The 23897-nt window shown below is 41.2% G+C and overlaps 1 protein-coding gene across 3 annotated transcripts in view; it reads right to left on the reverse strand.

Annotated features, from left to right (window-relative positions):
• ARSB (arylsulfatase B) overlaps positions 1-12320 on the reverse strand; it is a 167534-nt gene extending 155214 nt beyond the window's left edge. For all 3 annotated transcript variants that reach the window (XM_042941979.1, XM_042941989.1, XM_042941973.1), the window contains exon 1: positions 11954-12320. In XM_042941979.1, coding sequence (XP_042797913.1) covers positions 11954-12271 — 318 coding nt within the window. In that variant the 5' untranslated portion in view covers positions 12272-12320. The remainder of the gene's footprint in view (positions 1-11953) is intronic.
• Between the last annotated feature and the right edge of the window lie 11577 nt (positions 12321-23897).

A 23897-nucleotide genomic window follows, 5' to 3' on the forward strand; every position in this document is an offset into this window, starting at 1 on the left:
GGCTCCAGGCTCTGAGCTGTCAGTACAGAACCCAATGCGGGGCTCGAACTCACGGACCGTGAGATCGTGACCCGAGCCAAAGTCAGACGCTTAACCGACTAAGCCACCCAGGTGCCCCTCTTTCCATACCCTTTTAAAAGAACCATATAAAATATCTTTAAGGTGAAATTAAAACGGATTGCTTTTTAAGGTGATGGATACGTTCACTCTCCTGACTGTGGTGATAAGTAGATACATATCAAAACTTAATCAAATTCTATACTTTAAATATGTGGTTTATTGTATGTCAATCACACATCGCTAAAACTATTTAAAAATAAAATGAGTTTAAGTTTTCTATTAAGATTTCTATGCCTTTCCTAGAAATCACTGGACACCTCCACTGGGATATGTGCCAGATGCCTTCCACTTGCTTTCTGAATCCACATTCTGCCTTCTGTCCTGCTCTCTGCCCTGGGGAAGCTGACCTATGGGAACCAAATCAAAGAACTCTGCACCTTCTGGCTTCTAAGTGGGTTCAGCCAAGGGGGAGCCCTGACACGAAATTACAGGGAGAGAAGAGATAAGTGGTTCTTTACAGCCAGACCAGGCCAGTTCTGTGCAGGCCATCCTGAAGGCAGCCTTCTCTACATGACACTCTCTGTGTCTAGGTTCTTTCCTTCCTTCCCCTCCGGTCCAGGGCTAGTAACAGCTCCACTGGGTTATACACTTTTACTTGGGGTCCCCTTCCCCCAATTCACACTCTTGAAAACAGTCCCCTTATAAGTAAACTTCCCTAAATATCCTAATTTGGCTATGCCAGCTCCTTCCAGCTGGGATCCTGAATACTAAGGATGTTACAATATCCAGGCAGGGAACAAGAAACACTGCTCTCAAAACACACACACACACACACCCCAAATCATAGAAAGACTGTCCATGGTTAACACTTGAAATTTACTTGACAGAAAATAAACCCTAGGTTCAAAAATTTTCTAATATACACGAATTGGCACTGGTGCAGGAAAAGTAAAGGTAATTATTTTATGGGATTCAAAAGACTCATTGGAGATAAATGCTATGTGCAGATTTCTTTAAGTGGAAAGCTCATCCATCGCATGCAGAGAATTAACTCTGATAGCTATAAAGCACTGCCAAGGGATGCTGTGTGATTCGGTTTTCCTAGACCATGGGCATCAAGCCAGGTGGTCAGCTGAAGCCTGTTTCTATTATCTACAATCATATGGAGCAGAGAATTTGTTCTCTTCAATTCCCGAGAATTTATTTGACAGAGCATTTTTATGGCATTACAGGGGAAGCGGAAGCCAAACTCTGGATGACAGCCAAAAACATGTTTTTAGTCTGTTCAAACACTATTGGAAGTAAGGAAGCTGTAATGTGTAGAGAAGCAGTAAACAGGCCAATGCGGAGCTGGTTCCAACAGAGCACAGGACGACAGATCCACACCATGCATCACGGGGCAGGCTGGTAACAGGGCACCAATAGGAATCAAGAGAAAAAGAAGTGTCCCCTTGTAAACACAACAGTACGTAAAACAATTCCATCCTAGCACCCATCTTCAGTGTTCAGAGAGCATTACAGATGGAGAGGGTTATACGGATAATACATGAGAATCCAAAGGAGTAACTCTATACCTACCATGTGTGGCTATCCGTTCTTCATTAAACCAAATCCTCTCTCCAAAAACAGCTTCTCCTAAGATTTTACTGGACCATCAAGGATTCCCTGCACAAAGGCAAAGGGTCTATATAATCAGTAAAGGACCTGGCTTGTTTCTAGATTCCTTCCATGAGGTAAGTGATGAAAATCCTTGTGTGTGTATTTTGTTGCATATAAAAATGTATCTGATCCAGTGAGTTATTCTGTCCTGTGTAGACATGGAAGGAACTATCAGTGGGAGTGTCATGAACTTAAGGGGGAGGGAGGAGGGCGGCTCCCACATCAGAACCTCTCACTTATCCCCCCCTTTAAGAGGTCCAGGAACTCTATTATCTCTGATCTGGAAGCTCAGAGCACAATATTTCCACCAAACTGATAATAAACTCTCCCAGAGGCTATGTGAACCACTGCTACCAGTATGGCAATGAATGCTGTTTCTCCCCTAACGTAATTAGTGTTGAGATAACATCCTGTTGAATGGAAGGAAGATTCTGTCCTATCTGACCTGTGCAAGATGAACTCATACTCTCACTGTACCCAAGTATTTGTACACAGTACTTGAAAATTCTGCTACAGAATTTCAAGTACTGCTACAGTACTTGAAACTTCAGAAAAACGAGCAACTCCACCCTCCCCTTTATGCACCAGAGAGCTAAGAGGGACGCTTCATGACAGGAACACAATCACAGAACATGCTGGTGGCCAGCCAGGAGTTCAGAATTTCCAGCCTGTGTCTGAGTCAGTACACCACAGGTTTTAACCACGGTCAAGTACCACTCATGCCGCCTTAGGGTTTATTCCTGGAGCTGCCCCACAGAACAAATGGATCCTGGAGAATCGGCTCCCTCCCCCCTAAGCTTTCTAAAATGCAGTCAGCTGCCCATGCTGTTGAAGCCAAGAGCTACAGAACACACATTATGTGTGTTAGGGGCCTGACTTTGCCATCTGGCCTGGTCCTCCAGAACTCGGGCTGCAGAACTGGCTGGTGTCACTGACAGTTTTAAGGGTCTATTTATTTTGGTGGTGATTAGCAAAGAGTGTAAATCTCTGACTAAACCCACAAAGGGATGTTGTTTATAAAAATAAACAAGGCAAAAACTGTTTCAGTGCCTTCCTCTGTTTAAATTATAAAGCCAACCAAAAGCTCACAATGAGAAGGTAGGAAAATATGGAGGAAAAGAAATTTTTAGCAAAATGATAAGATTAAAGAAACAAAAACAAAGAGAGTTACCAGACAGTAACAACTTACACTTAAGGTGATTCTTGAAATAACAAACCTCAAAAATCAATCAGCAAAAACATCCCGTAAGTCAATGGGTCATACTCCACTGAGCCCCAAACTTATTTCCTCATTGCCTCATTTCCAATTACGTGGGAAGTAAAACATGTAAAATACGGAACTGTTTCTTTAAAACATCTTCATACATCCAGAATATGGCCTCCAGGTGCCTCTACCCTTCTGGGAAAACGCCTCTTGGCTCTGGCTAGGCTTAGGAGAGACACCTGGCTTTAGCAAAAACAAAAGATCCATGAGATCAGGTCATCCGTGGCTCCCTGCATTATAGCCATGATGTGCTTTAGTAGGGGGCCATCTTATTTGTCACTATGGAGCTAAAGCATCCTATGTTTCTCCCCCTAAGGAAGCACAAGAATACAGGCTCATAAGTGCTTTCTCTTCAGAGGCACCTATGGCCCCCGTACTGTATGCTCCTCTTACCTCTCGCTCCTTGGAGGCCATTTCCAGAGGGTCCTGTTAACCCTCCCAAGTTGTGACCTCCTTCCTTCCCCAGTCACTCCACCTACTTCTAGCTCTTCACTCCTCTTTGCCCTACTTCTAGTCTTAGAGCCCAGGGAGAGGCAAACAGGAACAAGAGTCCACTGAGAGGCAAGCAGGTGGGGGGATGATAAAGAATGGGTAGGCAGGATGCTGGGTAGGCAAGATGATAAAGAATGGGTAGGCAGGAAAAGAGGCAGGGAGGAGAGGGCATCCTCAGGCAGAACCCCTTCCTCTTCCCATGCCAGTATGCAGTGCCCTATTCTACCTGCAGCCACGGGTCTCAGCAACTTAAAGCAAAGTCAAAGCAAAAGTCAACAATCACCCACAGTGCTCCTGCACAGCCTCCGTCCTACATTTCCTGTCCAAGGCTCTGCTTCAGGGGTGAGTGAAAAGCCCTGAGATGTCCTGTCCGTTTATCAGCATGATTAAGAAAAATGTGACTTGGGTCCCTTAAGAATAAAACCTTGAAGTCATCTTTCATTGCTTCTATTCTCTGCCAAGGTTACAGAGTTTTAATGGAGTGGCCCCCTCAGTTCCCAAGGTACGTATGTTCCCAATTGAGGACCAAAGTTACTTTTCTTGTTTATTTATTTTTTCCTAGAAGGAAGTGCTCCTACCAAGGCCTATGACTTTAGTTACACTTTAATCTTTTTAGATTCTAAAAAAGGAAGCGGGGGCACTAAAATGGCAGACCAACCATACCATAAGCAGGGAAGATCGTGAACTCTCACAGGAAATGCTCAGGTGTTTAAGTTCTTAGCACATTTGTTCATTTCACATTCACATTCAACACTGAGTGCTTCTCTAGGCCAGGACCAAGCAGGACAATCCTACCGAGAAGTCACAACAGAGAACAAACCACCACATTTAAAATGTGTACTAAGAGGGGCACCTGGGTGGCTCAGTCGGTTGGGCAGCCGACTTCGGCTCAGGTCATGATCTCGCGGTCCGTGAGTTTGAGCCCCGCGTCAGGCTCTGTGCTGACAGCTCAGAGCCTGGAGCCTGTTTCAGATTCTGTGTCTCCCTCTCTCTGACCCTCCCCTGTTCATGCTTTGTCTCTCTCTGTCTCAAAAATAAATAAACGTTAAAAAAAAAATTTTTTTTAAATAAATAAAATAAAGTGTGTACTAAGAGTGCAAAGGTAAAACGAATATTTCATATTGAATAGAGTCAATGTGTAAGAATAAAGAAATTCAGCATTTTCTTTTTTTTTTTTTAAATGTTTATTTATTTCTGAGAGAGAGAGACAAGAGTGTGAGTGAGGGTGGGGGGCAGAGAGAGAGAGGAAGACACAGATCCGAAGCAGGCTCCATCCAGACTCTGAGCTGTCAGCACAGAGCCAGATGGGGGACTCGAACTCATGGACTGTGAGATCATGACCTGAGCTGAAGTCGGACACCCAACCAACTGAGCCAACCAGGCGCCCCAAAAACTCAGCATTTTCAAGTCTTCCTTTGAACTAAAAAGCACTATACAAATTCTATTAGAAAAGCTGATGCATTTTTATTTATCTGGTCACTTTTACAAATACCTTGATTACGTATTTGTATTGAAATATATCTGACATATAACACTGTAAGTTTAAGGTGTGCCGCATTTATACACTGTGATATCATTGCCATTGTAGCAATAATTAACACGTCTACCATGTTCTTTTTAGTGGTTGGAATCATGAAGTTCTAGTCTCTTAGCAAATTTGATGATTCTATTTATTTTTATTTTTTTATTATTATTTTTTTAATTTTTATTAACTATTTTTGAGAGAGAGACAGAGTGTGAGTGGGGTAGGAGCAGAGAGAGAGGGAGACACAGAATCCAAAGCAGGCTCCAGGCTCTGAGCTGTCAGCACAGAGCCCGATGCGGGGCTTGACCTCAAGAACTGTGAGATCATGACCTGAGCTGAAGTCAGATGCTTACCGACTGAGCCACCGAGGCGCCCTGCAGATTTGATGATTTTAATACAGTATTGTTGACTAGGTTGACGATAGTGTACAATTAGATTTCTAGGTCTTAATTACTACTTGTTGCAAGTTTGTACCCACAAACAATATGTCCTATCCTCCCACCCTCTAAAGGATTTTTAAATATATTTTTAAAAAATTTTAATGTTTATTTTTGAGGGGGGTAGGGGCAGAGAGAGAAGGAGACACAGAATCCGAAGCAGGCTCCAGGCTCTGTGCTGACAGTTCAAGCCCATGAACTGTGAGATCATGACCTGAGCCAAAGTTGGACACTTAACCAACTGAGCCATCCAGGCGCCCTAGGATTTTTAAATTAATATTTCAGTCTTGAGATTTCAACCAAGGGGAAAATGAATATAAAATCTATTTCATTATATGCACAATGTGCCTCTGAAGGATACTAAGAAACTAATAAATAATAAATAACAAATAGGGGCTCCCTACAGAAAGGAAGGCTGAGAGTCAAGACAGAAAGGGTTTTTTTTGTTTTTTTGGGGGGTTTTTTTTACACGTAGCTCTATTTAAATGTCTTATATTTGAAACCTGGAATATATTTCCCAAAGACAATTTTTAAAATAAGCTTTATTTTTTTTCAATATATGAAGTTTATTGTCAAATTGGTTTCCATACAACACCCAGTGCTCATCCCAAAAGGTGCCCTCCTCAGTACCCATCACCCACCCTCCCCTCCCTCCCACCCCCCATCAACCCTCAGTTTGTTCTCAGTTTTTAAGAGTCTCTTATGCTTTGGCTCTCTCCCACTCTAACCTCCTTTTTTTTTTTTTTTTTTCCCCTCCCCCATGGGTTTCTGTTAAATTTCTCAGGATCCACATAAGAGTGAAAACATATGGTATCTGTCTTTCTCTGTATGAAAAATAAGCTTACTTTAAAAAGGCGGAGTAGGATAAAAAATTTAATTCTAACTGGACTAACATGTATACAAAGAATGCCACATAGCACTTTATTGTGGCTCCTTAAAATATATTTACTTATAACACTGTTAGATTAGAAATATGCTTTAATAGGGGCGCCTGAGTGGCTCAGTCAGTTGAGCATCCGACTTCAGCTCAGGTCATGATTTCATGGTTCATGAGTTCGAGCCCCGTGTCAGGCTCACTGTTGTCAGTGCAGAATCCCCTTTGGATCCTCTGTCCCCCTATCTCTCTGCCTGCCCCCTGACTCTGGAGTGCTCTCTCTCTCAAAAATAAACAAACATTTTTTAATTAAAACAAAAAGAAATATGCTTTAATATACAGTAGCCTTCAATGTAACATCATTATGAAAACATGAGTAAGTAAGTTGAAATTTAATATTTTATCCTGAGCAGGCAGCATTAGCACAGGGAGACCCTGCCTCCCTCTGTGAGCTCCTACCGCGCTTTTCATACCCACCTACACTGAGTTCCCATCACAAAGGCCTCGTCCCCTTCTTAAAAAGAACTCACTGCAGCCTTGAGCCTTAACTGGCTGTCCCTCCCACTGTGTTAAATTCTCTTTCCCAGGATCTTTGAATGGTTGATTCCTCTCCATTCTGGCCTCTGTCCCCAACACCCGCGTGGAGATAATTTCCTGAGCAACTTACACTTGACCTACTTTATTTTCTTCTCTACATTTATTACCAGGCCATTTCAAGTCACCCAGTGGGGCACCTGGATGGCTCAGTCAGTTAAGCGCCTGACTCCTGATCTCTGCTCAGGTCATGATCTCCTGGTTCGTGATTCAAGCCCTGCATTGGACTCCGCGCTGACAGCGTGGAGCCTGCTTGGGATTTTCTCTCTCTCCCTCACTCTCTGCCCCTCCCCTGCTCGCACTCCCTCTTTCAAAATAAACTTTAAAAATAAAGAAATAAAATAAATTCACCTCGCTTACTCATTTGTTTATATGTTTATTTCATCCCATGCTTGGTCACTCCTCATCTCACCTCCAACAGATTATAAGCACCAGGAGATCCCCAGAGTATAGCACAATGCCTGGCATAAATAGCTGCTCAACAGATATTTGTTGGATGAAAGAATGAACGAAGGCATCATACTAAATGGTGATAGACTGAAAGCTTTCCTTTCAGATCGCAAATAAGAAAAGGATGTCCACTCTTGCCACTTCTAGTCAACATTGTACTGGAGTTTCTAGTCGGGGCAATTAGGCAAGAAAATGAAATGAAAAGCATTCAGATTGGAAAGGAAAAAGCAAAACTATTTCTATTTGCAAATGACAGCATCGTGTATATAAAAATCCTAAATGTCACACACGCACGCTTTCAGAACTAGTTAAGTTCAGCAAGGTTGCAGGCTACAGACCAAACATCAGTTGCATTCCAAACACTAGAAATGAACAGTTGAAAATGAAATTAAGAAAACAACTCTATTTATAATATCAAAATGAATAAAAACTTAAGAATAAATATAACCAAACAACTCCAACACTTGTAAGCTGAAAACTATAAAACATTATTGAAAGAAGTTAAAGGGGCGCCTGGGTGGCTGAGTCGGTTAAGCATCCGACTTCAGTTCAGGTCATGATCTCACAGTTCGTGGGTTCGAGTCCTATGTCGGGCTCTGTGCTGACAGCTCAGAGCCTGGAGCCTGCTTTGGATTCTGTGTCTCCCTCTCTCTCTGCCCCTCTCCCGCTCCGGCTTTGTCCTCTCTCTCTCTCTCTCTCTCTCTCTCTCTCTCAAAAATAAACAGCCTTGTCTTCCTTGTTATCAAATAGGGATAAAAGTAGTAGCCACCTCATCAGACTGTGAGACAATTAAATGAATTAATGTAAAGTGTTCAGAATGGTATCAGTATATTGTGTCTAAGAGCAATAAGGCTCCTTAGTTCCCAAAAGGTTGGCTCCTTTATTTATTTTTTTATGTTTATTTATTTATTTTGAAACAGAGAAAGAGAGAGAGAGAGCGTGCGCGTGCAAGCAGGAGAGTGCAGAAAGAGAGGTAGAGAGAGAATCCCAAGGGTCTACACACTGTCAGCACAGAGCCCAATATGGGGACTTGAACTCACCCACTGAGAGATCATGACCTGCGCCGAAATCAAGAGTCCAACTGACTGAGCCACCCAGGTGCCCCAATGTTGGCTCCTTTAAAAAAGGATGCTTGCTAATCTGAAGTAATCTGCCATTGGGTCTCCTGAACCCAGAATAAAATGGGAGAAAAGTCAAGCAAAAAAGTCAACTGGGGAGGCTAGCTTGCTACACTGAGAGGGCTCTAAACTATTTTGGAGTACACAGCCTCTACCCTTCCTTCACATCGTAACCACAGGGTACTCTATGCACTTTTTTTCCTCCAAGACAGACAGTGGTGACTGGTGGAGGAGGATGTTAGGGGACAAAAGCAGTCAATTATATGAACAAGTTTTGTTTTTATTTTTATTTTTTAACATTTATTCATTTTTGAGAGTGAGAGAGGCAGAGCATGAGCAGAGGAGGGGCAGAGAGAGCAGGAGACACAGAATCAGAAGCGGGCCCCAGACTCCAAGCTGTCAGCACAGAGCCCAACTCAGGGCTCAAACCCACAGACCACGAGAACATGACCTGAGCTAAAGTCTGACGCTTAACCGACTGAGCCACCCAGGTGCCCCTATATGAACAAGTTTTTTGAAGTATGGTATTTGCTTTCCTGTTCAAGACTGTTGGAAGAGAGGAAGTTAGAGAAATGAACGGCCCTCCCATTCTTCTGCAATTTGAGTTCAGTTCTCTTATTTCAGAGCAAATGCAGAACTATTCTGGACAGGCCTTGCCTTCTCTCCTTTCTTCTTTACACAAACATTCCTTTACTACAAACTGTCCAGGATAAGATCTGCCTTAGAGCAGAGCTTCCTGATTACACCTTGCAGCCCAAGCCAGACCTGTAGAAAGGACTTACGGTTGATGGTGAAGGCAACCATCCTTTATCTCCATTGCAAACCCTGGCTACAGCTACTTCTCGGGCCTGTAGTCAAGCTATATCTTTTCTGTTTCTACAAGTCTTCAGATCACTGTGGAAATCGTTATTGCAAACAAACCCTCCCTTCTCTTGATCTCAGGACAACATGAGGCTACAGTTGATCTGAAAGGCTACATGCACATAGACTTAAGAGGGGAAGTTTCAAGCATATCCCATGACTTGCATGGTAAGGACTCAAAATATGCTTGTTGAATAAACAGTTCGTATATAAGGAGGTATGCTGGTGTTCTCAAATGGTAACCATTTATTGTATTTAATATAGTCATAATCACATCAGGATCTTATAAAATCATCAATCTTATTCAGATTAAGCAAATAGGATATAATTTTATAGGCCTGAGAGGACTAATGGATACAGGAGAGGCACAGACCCAATTTAAATACTTTCTAGCTGTGTATTTCTTTTTTTTTTTTTTAAGTTTATTTATTTTGAGGGGGAGAAAGAGAGAGAGAGAGAGCGAATGAAAAAGTGGGGCAGGGCAGAGAGAGAGGAGAGAGAGAATCCCAAGCAGGCTCAGCAATGTGGGGCTCGAACTCCCGAATCATGAGATCATGACCAGAGCCAAAGTCAGACCTTAACCAACTGAGCCATCCAGGAGTCCCTCTAGCTGGGTGATTCTTAACATGCTATCAAACTTCTACAAGTTTACTTCCTCATCTGTAAAGGGGGATTGGAAGTTATAGCTACCTCATGGGCTGTTTCAAGAATTAACTTTAAAAACAGTAAAGCACCATGCAAATGTTCTTGATATTCTTAGTTATTTAACATATGTGCACACTCTACAAGTATAATATCTCTGTTAACTACACAGAAGTTTTTAAAGAAAAGCTTTTAAAGAGATAATGTCAGATATCACTTTACATCTGTCAGACTGGCTAGTATGAAGAGAACAAGAAATAACAAGTGTTGGTAAGGATGCAGAGAAAAGGGAACCCTCCTGCACTTTTGGTAATCAGGTACATTGATGCAGCCACTATGGGAAATAGTACAAAAGCTCCTCAAAAAATTAAAAATAGAGGTATAACACAACCCAGAAATTCCACTTCTGGGTAGTTATCCAAAGAAAATGGCCAGCCAGGGGTGCCTGGGTGGCTCAGTCAGTTAAGTATCAGACTCCTGATTTTGGCTCAGGTCATGATCTCATGGTTTGTGGGCTCAAGCCCTGCCTCAGGCTCTGCACTAACAGGACAGAGCCTGCTTGGAATGCTCTCTCTGCCCCTCCCCCGCTTGTGTGCTCACGTACACTTGCTTGCTTGCTCTCTCTCAAAAAAATAAACTTTAAAATTTTTAAGGAAAATGGTAAGCCAATCTGAGGCGATCTGTGCACCCCTATGATCTTTGCAGAATTCTTCACAATAGCCAACATACGGAAGCAACTTAAGTGTCCATTCATGGATGAAATGATAAATTAGATGTAGTATATATACAATGGAATACTACTCAGCCATAAAAAAGAATGAAATCTTACCATTGTCACATGGATAGACCTAGAAGGTATAATGCTAAGTGAAATAAGTCAGAGAGAGACAAATACCATATGATTTCACTTATATGTGGAATACTAAAAAACCAAACAATGAACAAACAAAATAAAACAGGAACAGATTCATAGATACAGGAAACAGTTGGTTACCAAAGGGAGAAGGGCTGGAAGGAAGGCAAAAAAGGTGAAGAGGATTCAGAGGTACAAACTTCTAGATATTAAATAAGTAAGTCGTGGAGATATAATGCACAGCATTGGGAATACAGCCAATATAACACTGTCCTAATTTTGTATGATGACAAACGGTAGCTAGACTGTGAGGATTATTTTATAATGTATAAAAATATCGAATTACTATCATGTACACCTGAAACTAACAGGATAGTATATGTCAATTATACTTTAATGATAAATAGAGAAAGATGCTCAGAGGCATTGAACACAAGTTAAATTAGAAAGGAATTATCAGCAGCCCAAGAAAAATCAACCTGCGTAGGTTCATCGTGCTGAGAACTTGGAAAAATGAATCTCTGGTGACAGGCCTAACCTAGGACCGCGGCGTTCACAAGGAGCAGAATCGCACCCACTGCAGGCACTTTTCCTTTAACCCATCACCCAGCCACTGCTTTCCCGCTCCTCTCCTCTCACTGCTCCACTCGGGGGTGCCCAGCCGGCTCCCTCTCCATCAGCCCTCTTCAGGACCTCCCCGCAGAGGCTACTCTGACCCTTCGGCCTACCGGCTCCCGGCTCGGAGGCCCAGCAACTAGCATTCCGCCAGACGCCAGACACCCTTTCACCTCGACCTTTAGAAAACGGAAGACAGAAAAAGCACCGGAGGAGGTGGGGTGCCGGGGCTGCGGGTGGCCTTGGAACGGGCATGCGCAGAGGCCGCGGCGGCCTGCGGGCCTGGGAGAAGCGGAGAAGGCGCCGCCAGGGTGAGCAGTCCCCTCGCTTGGACGCTGCTCGGGGAGCTGACCCCGTCTAGCCAGCGCCCACCCCGGCCTCCCGGCCCACTTCCAAGAGGCTGCGGGGGCCGTCTGGCGCGCTGGGGCAGGAAGGCATAGCGGCGGCTCCCGGAGGGGCGGAGCCCCGCGCCGGCGCAGGGTTGGCGGGCCGCCGGGGGCGCTGCGTACCTGGTAGCGGCCGGTGAGCAGCTGGCTCCGCGATGGCGTGCACAGCGGTTGCGTGTAGTAGTTGTCCAGGAGCACCCCGCCGGCTGCCAGCTTGTCCAAGTGCGGCGTGCGGATATTCGAGCCGTGGAAGCTCACGTCGTTCCAGCCCAGGTCGTCCGCCAACACGAAGACGAGATGCGGCGGCCGGTCGGCCCCGGCTCCTGCGCCCGGCCGGGACGGCAGCAGTAGCAGCCGCAGCAGCAAGGGGAGGACGCCGGGGAGGAGCGGCCGCCGCCGGCTGGGGCCTCGGGGCAGGCTCGCAGCGCCGCGCCGGCCCATCCTTCGCGGCCCACGGTCCCCGAGCCTGTGGCGCCGCCAGCCTCAGACACCGGTTATAGAATCAGGAACTGGGTGGCCGGGGCCTGCCCCGCCTCCGCAAGGGATTTCACCCGCGGCCGACTGCGGGCTGGAGAGACCCGGCGCCCGAGCCCCCGCCGATCCCGGGCCGGTGTGACGGGGGAGGAGCCAGCGAAGAAGCACTCGGGGCTCCCGCAGCTCAGCTCCGTGGAAACTCACTTGATAGGAGCCACGATTGCATCGTAGCATCCTCAAAGAGGAGCAGATTTGTTCTTTTTAGTAACTCTTCGCAGTTTACAAAGTCTTTCGTTAAATTTCGCAACAACCTCGGCAACTGGAAATTTAGTTAATGCACCTTTCTTCCCTCACTCCCCCCAATAAAGAAGCTTTTAGTTGGTTGAGCCTAACCCGAACTCAGATCCTGAGCTGTGTGATGTTTTAAAGGTCGTAGGGGAATCATTTCCGGCAAAAGAACTCAGCCTTGTGCAAGTGAGAAGTCGTTGGAGAGATAGAGCTCTAGGTGATGTTTCAGATTCATTTTGAATAGTATACGCCTGTGAAGCCACTTCCTCCTCACTACCCAGAAAGGAGCCAAATACACACTCCGATTGCAGGGTGCCCTTTTGAAGGTGCAGTTTTACTGAGGCTGCCTGAGGATTGTTTGGAGTGTCGTGTGACCATTGAGTAGCTCATTAGTTTGTCTAGGTAGAAGCCCCTTCATGGCTGGCTCCCTGACACTCAACTAATGAACCAAAGAAGTAAAGTATCTTATTTGCCCGAAATCATCTGTGGATGGAAGGAAAAAATACCCTTAATCACATGCTCATTGAATTGGGAAGTTAGCCTTATGATTAGTACATTGCCATCCAAAACTTTCTGCCTGTTCCATGTCTGGAGATAGACTATAACTATTTATAGTTATATGGGGGAAATTATGCACTGTATCCCTTCAGGTTATCTGAGTCTGATTCCATGGGAATTATTTCACAGCATTTTAAGTTGTGGATAACTGATAGCAATGGAAACCAATTCTTTATACATATGCAGATGAATTCTGTCCAGCGGAGTGGCAATCCTCACCAACCACCATGGATGAAAGCAGTTCGGCCTCCACTTGCACATTTATTGTAATATTCCTGATCTGATCCTTGGATTGTCCTTTGAATTCGTTTTAACACCTTACCAGTTTCCTCATTAGTGAACGAAATAAAATCTTCAACATGTATTCTTTTTTATATTTGTACAAGAGTCATGATTTTATCTTTTTTAAAAATTATCCTTTAGGGGTGCCTGGGTGGCTCAGTCGGTTGAGCGTCTGACTTCCGCTCAGGTCATGATCTCAAGGCTGATAAGTTGGAGCCCAGCCTCGGGCTCTGTACTGACAGCTCAGCCTGGAGCCTGCTTCAGATTCTGTGTCTCCCCCTCTCTCTACCCCTCCCCTGCTCACGCTCTGTGTCTCTCTGTCTCTCTGTAATAAATAAACGTTAAAAAATTAATTAAAAAATTTTTTAATTATGCTTTAACACATGGATTTTGTTCCTCTTGCATGTAATTATTTTACTTTGCATGAAGTGGATTAGTTTGTCACATCCACTTTCATCTCTAGTGGAGTCAATGAAATTTAGGAAAAAATTTAAATTTAGCATTAAATTCAAAAGAATAATTTTTAATTGCTGTTTGACTCTTATGTGAAGACTTGAAAATTTCCTTTAAAGACCCTGCAAGATGTTAAAGTCTTGAGAATTCTCCACTATGACTCTTGCATGTCTTCCCCATAACTGTTTCTCTCTACCCTTCCTGATAGAAATCAAATTGACCAACTCTTAAAAACTGAGAACAAACTGACAGTTGATGGGGGGTGGGAGGGAGGGGAGGGTGGGTGATGGGTATTGAGGAGGGCACCTTTTGGGATGAGCACTGGGTGTTGTATGGAAACCAATCTGACAATAAATTTCATATATTGAAAAAATAAAAAATAAAAAAAATAATAAAAAATAAAACACACACACACACACACACACACACAAATTGACCAAACATGGCTGCTAATCTGCAGAAACAGTCCCTCCATTGACCACCTGCTCCAGAAACTAGCTAAACTTGCACTGAGATTTCTCATATCCTGCATTTTCAAATAAAAACCTATGCTAATCATGCTCTGGAAATGTGCAAATGAGTTAATCAAAAAGAGCTAATTCGATTTTCTGTCTATGTATTGAACACATGATATGCAGTAAAGGTTGGTGATTATGAAATCTCTCAGTTGGAGTTTGTCTGATGTTTCCTGACTCAGGTGATGGGTTTGTGCAAAAATATCCTAACAGTGATATATCTTCTTGTTGCTTCATATTAAGAAGGACATGATGTTGATGTCTTATTTGATCACTTTGTTGTTTTTTTTTTTAAATTTTTTTTAACGTTTATTTATTTTTGAGACAGAGAGAGACAAAACATGAACGGGGGAGGGTCAGAGAGAGGGAGACACAGAATCTGAAACAGGCTCCAGGCTCTGAGCTGTCAGCACAGAGCCTGACGCGGGGCTTGAACTCATGGACCGCGAGCTCATGACCTGAGCCGAAGTCGGCCGCTTAACCGACTGAGCCACCCAGGTGCCCTGATCACTTTGTTAAGGTAGCCATTTCTCTGCTGTAAAGTTAATATTTAACTGATCATTATTTTATGGGGAGATACTTTGAGAATATGTTTATATTTTGTTATTTCTAAAAGTTTTGCTTATTAGTTTTAGTGCCCAGTGATACTTCTTGCTTTGATCTATTATTATTAGGATGGTTGCTGAACGGTGATTTTCTAATTCCATCATCCTTCTATATTTAGTAGTTGCCAAGTTTGCCTTCTCCCTCATTAATTTGCTTATTTAAATTACTACGGGGGCGCCTGGGTGGCTCAGTCGGTTAACCGTCCGACTTCGGCTCAGGTCACGATCTCACAGTCCGTGAGTTCGAGCACCGCGTTGGGCTCTGGGCTGACGGCTCAGAGCCTGGAGCCTGCTTCCGATTCTGTGTCTCCCTCTCTCTGCCCCTCCCCCGTTCATGCTCTGTCTCTCTCTGTCTCAAAAATAAATAAACGTTAAAAAAAAAATTTTTTTTAAAAATAAAAATAAATAAATAAATAAATAAATTACTACGAAATCATGGCTTCTTGTTTTAATCACTGTGCTATAATACTTTACTATAATTATTTCAATCCTCCGATTTCCTCTGATTTACCCAATGGGAGCCCCTTCATTCTAGCTCTTGTGTCCTTTTGGCATATCCTCTTTAACCTCTGAGCACTCTCTTACTTTTTGGTGCAAAGAGATATTCTAGATTCATCTTGTATTTTTCCTTCCCTAACTGTGGAATTAACATTTCTCCTAGGAACTGTGATTCCTTTTAGTGGAGGATGACATCTAGAACACAGTGTCTGTGTTATAGGTATGCTGGTTGCCTCTGGGCTGTCATTAGTTCTAGGATCTCTCATCAGACAAAGATAGGAACTAGATGTATGTATTCACACACACACATACATAAGTGTATATATATACCATACTGACACATACATACAGATATAAAACCATGAGTTTATAGTCAATACCTCCAATTCTGCTTTCCCCCAAATGTATGTATGTATGTATGTATATATATATATATATATATATATATATATATATATATATACATATTTATATATATGGGTAGTACCAGTTTTCATTGTTAGCAGCCATTAAAGTGCTATACTTTAAATTTTTTGCCATCTGATATGAGAAATGGTATCTTAGGATAGTTTTTGGTTTCATATTTATGAGTAAACATCTTTATGAGTTTAAACATCTTTTGAGATTTGAAGAGCTATTTTTTACATCAATTTTGTGAATTGTGTCATTTTTGACTAGGTTCAGTCTTTTTCTCAATTTTCATTTAAGTTTACTTGTTTCTTTTGAGAGAGAGAGGGAGAGAACTCGAGAGGGGGAGGGGCAGAGAGAGAGAGAACCCCAAGCAGGTTCAGTGCCGCAAGCACAGAGCCTGACAAAGGGCTCAAACTCACAAACCATGAGACCACGACCTGAGCCAAATCAAGTCACATGCTTAACCAACTGAGCCACCAAGCACCCCTTTTCCCCTCAATTTTAAGAGTTCTTTATATATTAGAGATGTTACCTCTTTATCTTCATGCATATGATATTTCTCACATTGGGTCTATCTGAAGGATAAATCCCTATAACTGGAATTGCTGAATTAAAGTGTATGTGCATTTTCAGAGAGTATGATACTATGATATGTACCACAAATATTTTCTCCCAGTTTGTCAACTGTCAAATATTTTGCTATGGTGTTTTTTGATATGCCGTCATTTTTTTTAATGTAGTCAAATTTATCAATTCTTTTTGTATTGCATCTGGATTTTGAGTCATGGTTAGACTTTCCTTATACCAAAGTTAAATTCACCCATGTTTTCTTCCAGTTTTTGTGTGGCTTCACTTTTCACATTTAGATCCCTCATCCATTAGGATTTATTTTTGTGTATGATGTGAAATATGGATCTAATTTTGTCTTTTTCCAAATGCTTACCCAGTTATCCTAGCACCGTTCATAAAGAAAATAAAGAAGTCCATCTTGGGGCAGCTGGGTAGCTCAGTTGGTTAAGCTGACTTCGGGTCATGTCATGATCTCCCAGTCCATCGGTTTGAACCCTGCATCAGTCTCTGTGCTGACAGCTCAGAGACTGGAGACTGCTTCAGATTCTGTGTCTCCCTCTCTCTCTCTGTTCCTCCCCTGCTTGCAATCTGTCTCTTGCTCTCTCTCAAAATAAACATTAAAAAAATATTTTTAAAAAGGCAGTCCATCTTTGCCCCACTGCTATGAGATGCCACATTTATTATAAGCTTAATTTTCTCATATACTTGAGTCTATTTCTTGGTTTCCTGTCCAGATAACAGTACCACACTGTTTCAGTTACAGAGGCTTTTCAATATGTTTTAATGTATGATAGGAATAGTGACTCCTCATAACTTAATTTTTACTGTTTTCCTTGTTATTCCTGTATGCTTATTTTGTCATATGAACTTTAACATCAACATGCCCGGTTCCATTAAAAAAATTTTTGCTGGGGAGTGCCTGGGTGGCTCAGTCGGTTGAACATCTGACTTCGGCTCAGATCATGATCTTGTGATTCATGACTCTGAGCCCTGTGTCGGGTTCTGTGCTGACAGCTCAGAGCCTGGGGCTTGCTTTGGATTCTTTGTCTCCGTCTCTCTCTGCTCCTCCCCCACTTGTGCTCTGTCTCTCTCTCTCTCTCTCAAAAATAAATAAATATTTTTAAATGTTTTTAATTTGTTGGTATTTTTATTGGAAGTGCATTAAATTTATAAATTAAATTAGGAACAACTGAAATATTTATAATATTAAGTTGCCATATCTAAAAGCAAAGGTTATCTTCCATTTATTAAGTCTATTTTTGTGTCTTGTAGAAGTTTTAAAAATTGTCCTCATACCAGTTTTGTGCTTTGCTTGTTAAATTTATTCCTAAGTATTTTATCTTCTCTGTTGCTATTGAAATGGGGCTTTCTGTAGCATTATCTCCTTTAACTGGTTATTATTTGTGGACATGAAGGTTACTGCATGGTAATTTATATTCTGCCGAATACTGAATTATTTGACTGTTTGTGTGAGTTTAATTATTGATTTTTAAGAGTGTTTCCAGTACATAATCATATTGATAAAAGCCATTCCAATCAGTTAGAAGATGCAAAAATTAGGACTGAAATAAAGGCAGCTCCCAACTCAGCAATGGGTATAAAAGTTAATTTGGGGGTAGGTGGAGAACTTGGAACTTGGGCTATGTTTTTTACATAGAAAAGATAGTATACATAATACCTGGTTTGCATTCCAACCCATACAAAACCTATTTAACCCATAGTTAAATCTCTTAACTCCTCAAGTCAATAAGAAAAAGACCAACAGTTTTTAAATGGGCAAAATATAGAAACATAACAATAGCTTACAGAAAAGGAAATACAAGCAGTCATTAAATAAATGAATAGATGTTCAACCTCGCTCAAGAGGAAAAATACAAATTGGAACTTCAATAATAAGGCACTGGTACTAGTGGTAACTCACTGCTTTGGGTGTGGTATAAAGAAACAAACCCTCGGGGCACCTGGGTGGCTCAGTCTGTTGAGCGTCCGACTTCAGCTCAGGTCAGGATCTCGCAGTCCGTGAGTTCCAGCCCCGCGTCGGGCTCTGGGCTGATGGCTCAGAGCCTGGAGCCTGCTTCCGATTCTGTGTCTCCCTCTCTCTCTGCCCCTCCCCCGTTCATGCTCTGTCTCTGCCTCAAAAATAAATAAATGTTAAAAAAAAAAATTAAAAAAAAAAAAGAAACAAACCCTCTAATGCATTCATCACAGAAGTGAAATTTGGCATAACCTCTAAGAAAACAATATCTACTTGCATATCTCTCAAAATGCACATACACTTTAATTCAGCAATTCCAGTTATAGGGATTTATCCTTCAGATAGACCCAATGTGAGAAATATCATATGCATGAAGATAGTGATTTTAATTTTACTTTTATTAGAAAAAGGCAAATAAGAAGGCTTGGTCAAATTAATTATGGGATACCAAGCAGTCATTCAAAAGGCTGATATGGAATAATCTCTAAGATATATCATTAATTTTTAAAAGGCAAAAAAACATTATGCTTTGTACACCTTCATTTAAAAATACATGTATAGATGTGCATATGTATCTAAATTCATGTATTTTCATATATTGAGAGAGAGATGCTTATGCATTGATGGAGTATCTCAAGGAAACAGAAGAAATAATAATTTTGATTGTCCTTGGGTACACAGGTTGCAGAAAAGGAGAAATACTAACTTTTTACCACATATCCTTTATGCCTTATAAATTTTTAACTCTATACATATATTATCTATTTCTAATAATATTATTAATGGTAATAACATAATTTACATTTAAACAAAAAAGTAACATCCATTTTGTGAACAGAGTGCTAAGCACAAATATTCCCCAGTGAACATGTTTGTAAAGCTCCAAGGTCATGAAATAAGAAAGTCACACAGAAGCTCTTGCCGTGCCTCTTGATTTCTCCAGTTTACAGACCCAGGTTCTTGGCATGGTACTAACTGGCTACAAGGTATGCTGAGAAGTCAGGATACCTGTGTTTTGATCCTTCTTTCAACCTGTTTCATTTTAGTATCTTTGAATATGATAAACATTGTATACAAAGGTTAAACATTTCTAAACACTTTATCTCTAAATGTGTAACGGTTGAGGTAGAGATAAGAACGCCAAGAAGTCTTTCTTCAGATAGAAAACCTGAAATTCACTAACTAAATGTGGTAAACCGTGGTTGGTATTACTCAACGCCCCCTTATGCCCCACATAGTCCAGAAGGAGATAGACTTGAACAACAGAAAGAATATCCAAACTTTGTTATTTTAGATGTCAGCTCTTTGGGGTGCCTGGGTGGCTCAGTCATTTGAGTGTCTGACTCTTGCTTTTGGCTCAGGTCATGATCCCAGGGTCATAGGCATGGAGCCTGCTTAGGATTCTCTCTTTCTCTCTCTCTCTCTCTCTCTCTCTCTCCCTCCCTCCCTCTGTCCCTCTCCCCCACTCATGTGCGCTCTCTCTCTCTCTCTCTCCCCCTGTGTGTGTGTCTCAAATAAAAAATAATGTTTGCAATACATTTAGTTTTGGAAAATGATCTAGAATGACTTTGTTTCTACCATAGCTAATTGAGGGGGAGATGGTCTTCTTGAAGGCCTGTAAGGTCATATACCAGACTTACAGATGACTGTTTTTTCTTTTTTTTTTTTAATTTTTTAAATTTTTTATTTATTTTTGAGAGAGACAGAGAGACAGAGTGTAAGTGGGTTAGGGGCAGAGAGAGAGGGAGACACAGAATCCAAAGCAGGCTCCAGGCTCCAAGATGTCAGCACAGAGCCTGACACGGGGCTGAACCCACGAACCAGGAGATCATGACCTGAGCCGAAGTCAGATGCCCAACCGACTGAACCACCCAGGCACCCAGCAGATGACTGTTTTTAATATGTCTTCACCCTTCTTCTAGTCACCAGTACTTACATTTATAAGTTATATTAACTATTATCAGTGCTAACTACTATCACTGTAATAAGAATCATCAAGTATGTAGGAAGCTAATTACGTATAAGAAGTCTCCTCAGTTCATTGTTGGTTTTGTTTGGTGTGTTAATATATGTACATGTATTGAAAGAAAAAGGGTCAGATTTTAAAAAGAAGAAAGATTTCTCTTAGGTCTAGTATAATTTTATATATATATATATATGGCTCCAGATTTCTGAAATTGATAGTCTAGATAAGAACAGCTATAGCCAACTCACATTGAAACTCTCTTGACTCCTTCATCTTTACCATTGCTTATCACCTCTTATCTCCTCGAAACCAACTAGATGAAAGTAGACAGTGGAAAATAGTGCCACTCCTAAAAAAAGATTTTGGCATAGCATTTTTTTGTGCATAACACTAAGGGGTGCCTGGCTGGTTCAGTCAGTAAAGCATGCAACTTTTGACTTTGGGGTTGTGTGTTGGAGCCCCATGTTGGGTGTGGAGATTATTTTTTTAAAAAATCTTTAAAAAAAAATACTAAGACAGCACACTGAAGTGTATATAGTCAATGAATTCTCACAAAGTGAACACCCATGTAACCACTACACAGGATGTTGGTATTGCATTTTATCTCATTTCTTCTTTCCTTTCCTCTACGTTTCATACAGCCTGGGACTTAATGTTTGCACAATATTTACTGTTTCCAACAAGTGAATTGCATTCACTTTTTGTGTACTGAACACTGCATATCAATTTATTAAGTAGTTCTAAATCAGTACTTTCTAACCATGCTTAAATACTTCAAACCAATGTGAACACTTCAAAAATTAAAAAGTCATGTGGTGTAACAACAACAACAAAAAAATAAGAACCTACTCTTACTAGATTAGAAAATGTAACTAATTTATAGGCCTATATTACTTTTTTAAGTGAAACACGTATCATTTTTAATACGTTAAATTCAAAGGGCATATAGTGAGAAGTAGGTTTCAATCCCTCTCCAGGAATATTAGTGTTACCCTTCCAGAGATAGTCTATACATACATAAATACAATTTAAGTATTAAAAGTTTTTCTGGGGCACCTGGGTGGCTCAGTTGATTGAGCGTCTGACTCTTAGTTTGGGCTCAGGTCATGACCATGCTGTTTCATGAGTTCAAGCCATGTGTGGGGCTCTGCACTGGCAGCCCTCTCCCTCTCTCTCTGGCATCTCCCTTACTCACTCTCTCTCCCTCTCTCAAAAGTAAATAAACATTAAAAAAATAATAAAAGGGGCGCCTGGGTGGCTCAACCGGTTAGGCGTCCAACTTTGGCTCAGGTCATGATCTCACAGTTTGTGAGTTCGAGCCCTGCGTTGGGCTCTGTGCTGACACCCCAGAGCCTGGACCCTGCTTTGAATTCTGTGTCTTTTTCTCTGACCCTCTCCTGCTTGCACTCTCTCTCAAAAATAAACATTAAAAAATTTAAAAATAATAATAAAAATTTTAAAACCCTGCCTCTTTTTATGTGACACAATTATTTTTTAGTAATAATCATGAAATAAGACAAAAACTAACCAGAAAAAAAACGCAGAGTGAGAATTTTCTATTAAACTTTGCATCATGCCAATAAAAGTAATAGGAAAAATAGAAGTTAAGTAAATATTATAGTAAAGCAAGGAGTTAATATTTTTAAATTATATTAATGTATTTTTGGAAAAGGAAAGTTGTTTTTTTCTTCCTTTTTTAATGTTTATTTATTTTTGAGAGACAGAGAAAAAGAGCAACGAGCGGGGTAGGGGCAGAGAGAGAGACACACACACAGAGTGTGAAGTAGGCTCCAGGCTCTGAGCTGTCAGCACAGAATCCAACACGGAGCTCAAACTCACGAGCCATGAGATCATGGCCTGAACCGAAGTTGGATGCTCAACCAACTGAGCCACCCAGGTGCCCCCATGGGAAGTATTTTTTTCAAGTTTAGTTTTATTTATTTTGAGAGAAAGATAGAGAGCCAGCAGGGGAGGGGCAGAGAGAGAGAGAGAGACAGAATGCCAAGCAAGCTCCGCGCTGTCAGCACAGAGCCGGGTGAGGGGCCCAAACTCAAGAACCGAACTGTGAGATCACGACATGAGCTGAAGTGAAGGGTCAAATGCTTAACCGACTGAGCCACCCAGATGCCCCTGAAAAAAGAAAGTATTTATACCAACATATTGGTCTGTTATAATAAACTGGTTGCTATCTGTGAATAATAAAGTCACCTTTTCTGTTTTTAAGCCTTACACTTTGCAGTGACTTCACTGAAATTAATCTTCTCCATATATTAATGTTTAATCGACAGTATAACCAGATTTGTCCAGTTAACTCTGCACATAGTTGATTGAAGGACATATTTTAAGGTTTTAAATTTCAAACATTTGTTTTACATGAGCAACAGACGTACAAATAATTAGGAAAAGACTTTAACGTAGTAAGTTTGACAGAAATTCATAAAAATCCCCTTTCACAGCAAACTCCAGAAATGGCAGGACTATCTCTGTTTCTTTGGGGACAACTATACTGGTTTTCAAATATCCCTGCAATTGAAAATTTTCTACTAAAATATTTTCAGCAGAAAATTCGTCATACATTTCTATTATGTATATTATACATTTTCCACTAAAATATCTTCAGAAAATTCATCACACATTTCTTTTATATATATTATATATTATTATATTTCTATTCTATTATATATATAAGTATTATACATGGTTTTTCTTCATCTGCTAAAATCAGAGCAAACAGATGAACGATAATAAAGTTTGACATTATTTGATCTGCAGCTTTAAAACAAGAGCCCAATCATTGGTGAAAAAGATCAAGGCACTCAAATACTGCTTGGTTGATTTCTTCCAGCAATGTATGACCAATACCTTTTGTTGTTTCTCCTGACGTTCTTTGAAATTGGATTGTTTATTCTGAATAAATGACCATTTCCTGAGATTTTGTTACTGCATGGTCAATTACCTTATCCACAACTTTTATGTATTGCTGCTTTGATTAGAGTCTGACACAATAATATTTTATGTAAATAATTTGTCCAGTAACTAATAAGTTACTGAGAAGTCACAACATAGGTAACTAATAAACTTTGCCACTGATGATTATATTTTCTTTTTTTTTTTTAGTTTTTTTAATGTTTATTTATTTTTGAGAGATAGAGAGGATGGAGCACGAGCAGGAGAGGGGCAGAGAAAGAGGGAGACACAGAAGCTGAAGCAGGCTCCAGGCTCTGAGCTGTCAGCGCAAAGTCCAATGCAGGGCTCAAACTCACAGACTGCAAGATCACGACCTGAGCTGAAGTTGGACATGTAATGGACTGAGCCCCCCAGGCTCCCCTATATTTTGTTAGTTCTGTCTTTAACTTTAACGATTAACAGTTTAAAAAGAAGAAATCTGAATTTTAAAGATAGTATTCAAAACCACTAAAGTATTTCATGTGTGAACTAAAATCTGCACTCATTGAACACGATATTGTGCCTC

This window comes from Panthera leo, chromosome A1 (genome assembly GCF_018350215.1).
Source record: "Panthera leo isolate Ple1 chromosome A1, P.leo_Ple1_pat1.1, whole genome shotgun sequence".
Lineage (NCBI taxonomy): Eukaryota > Metazoa > Chordata > Mammalia > Carnivora > Felidae > Panthera > Panthera leo.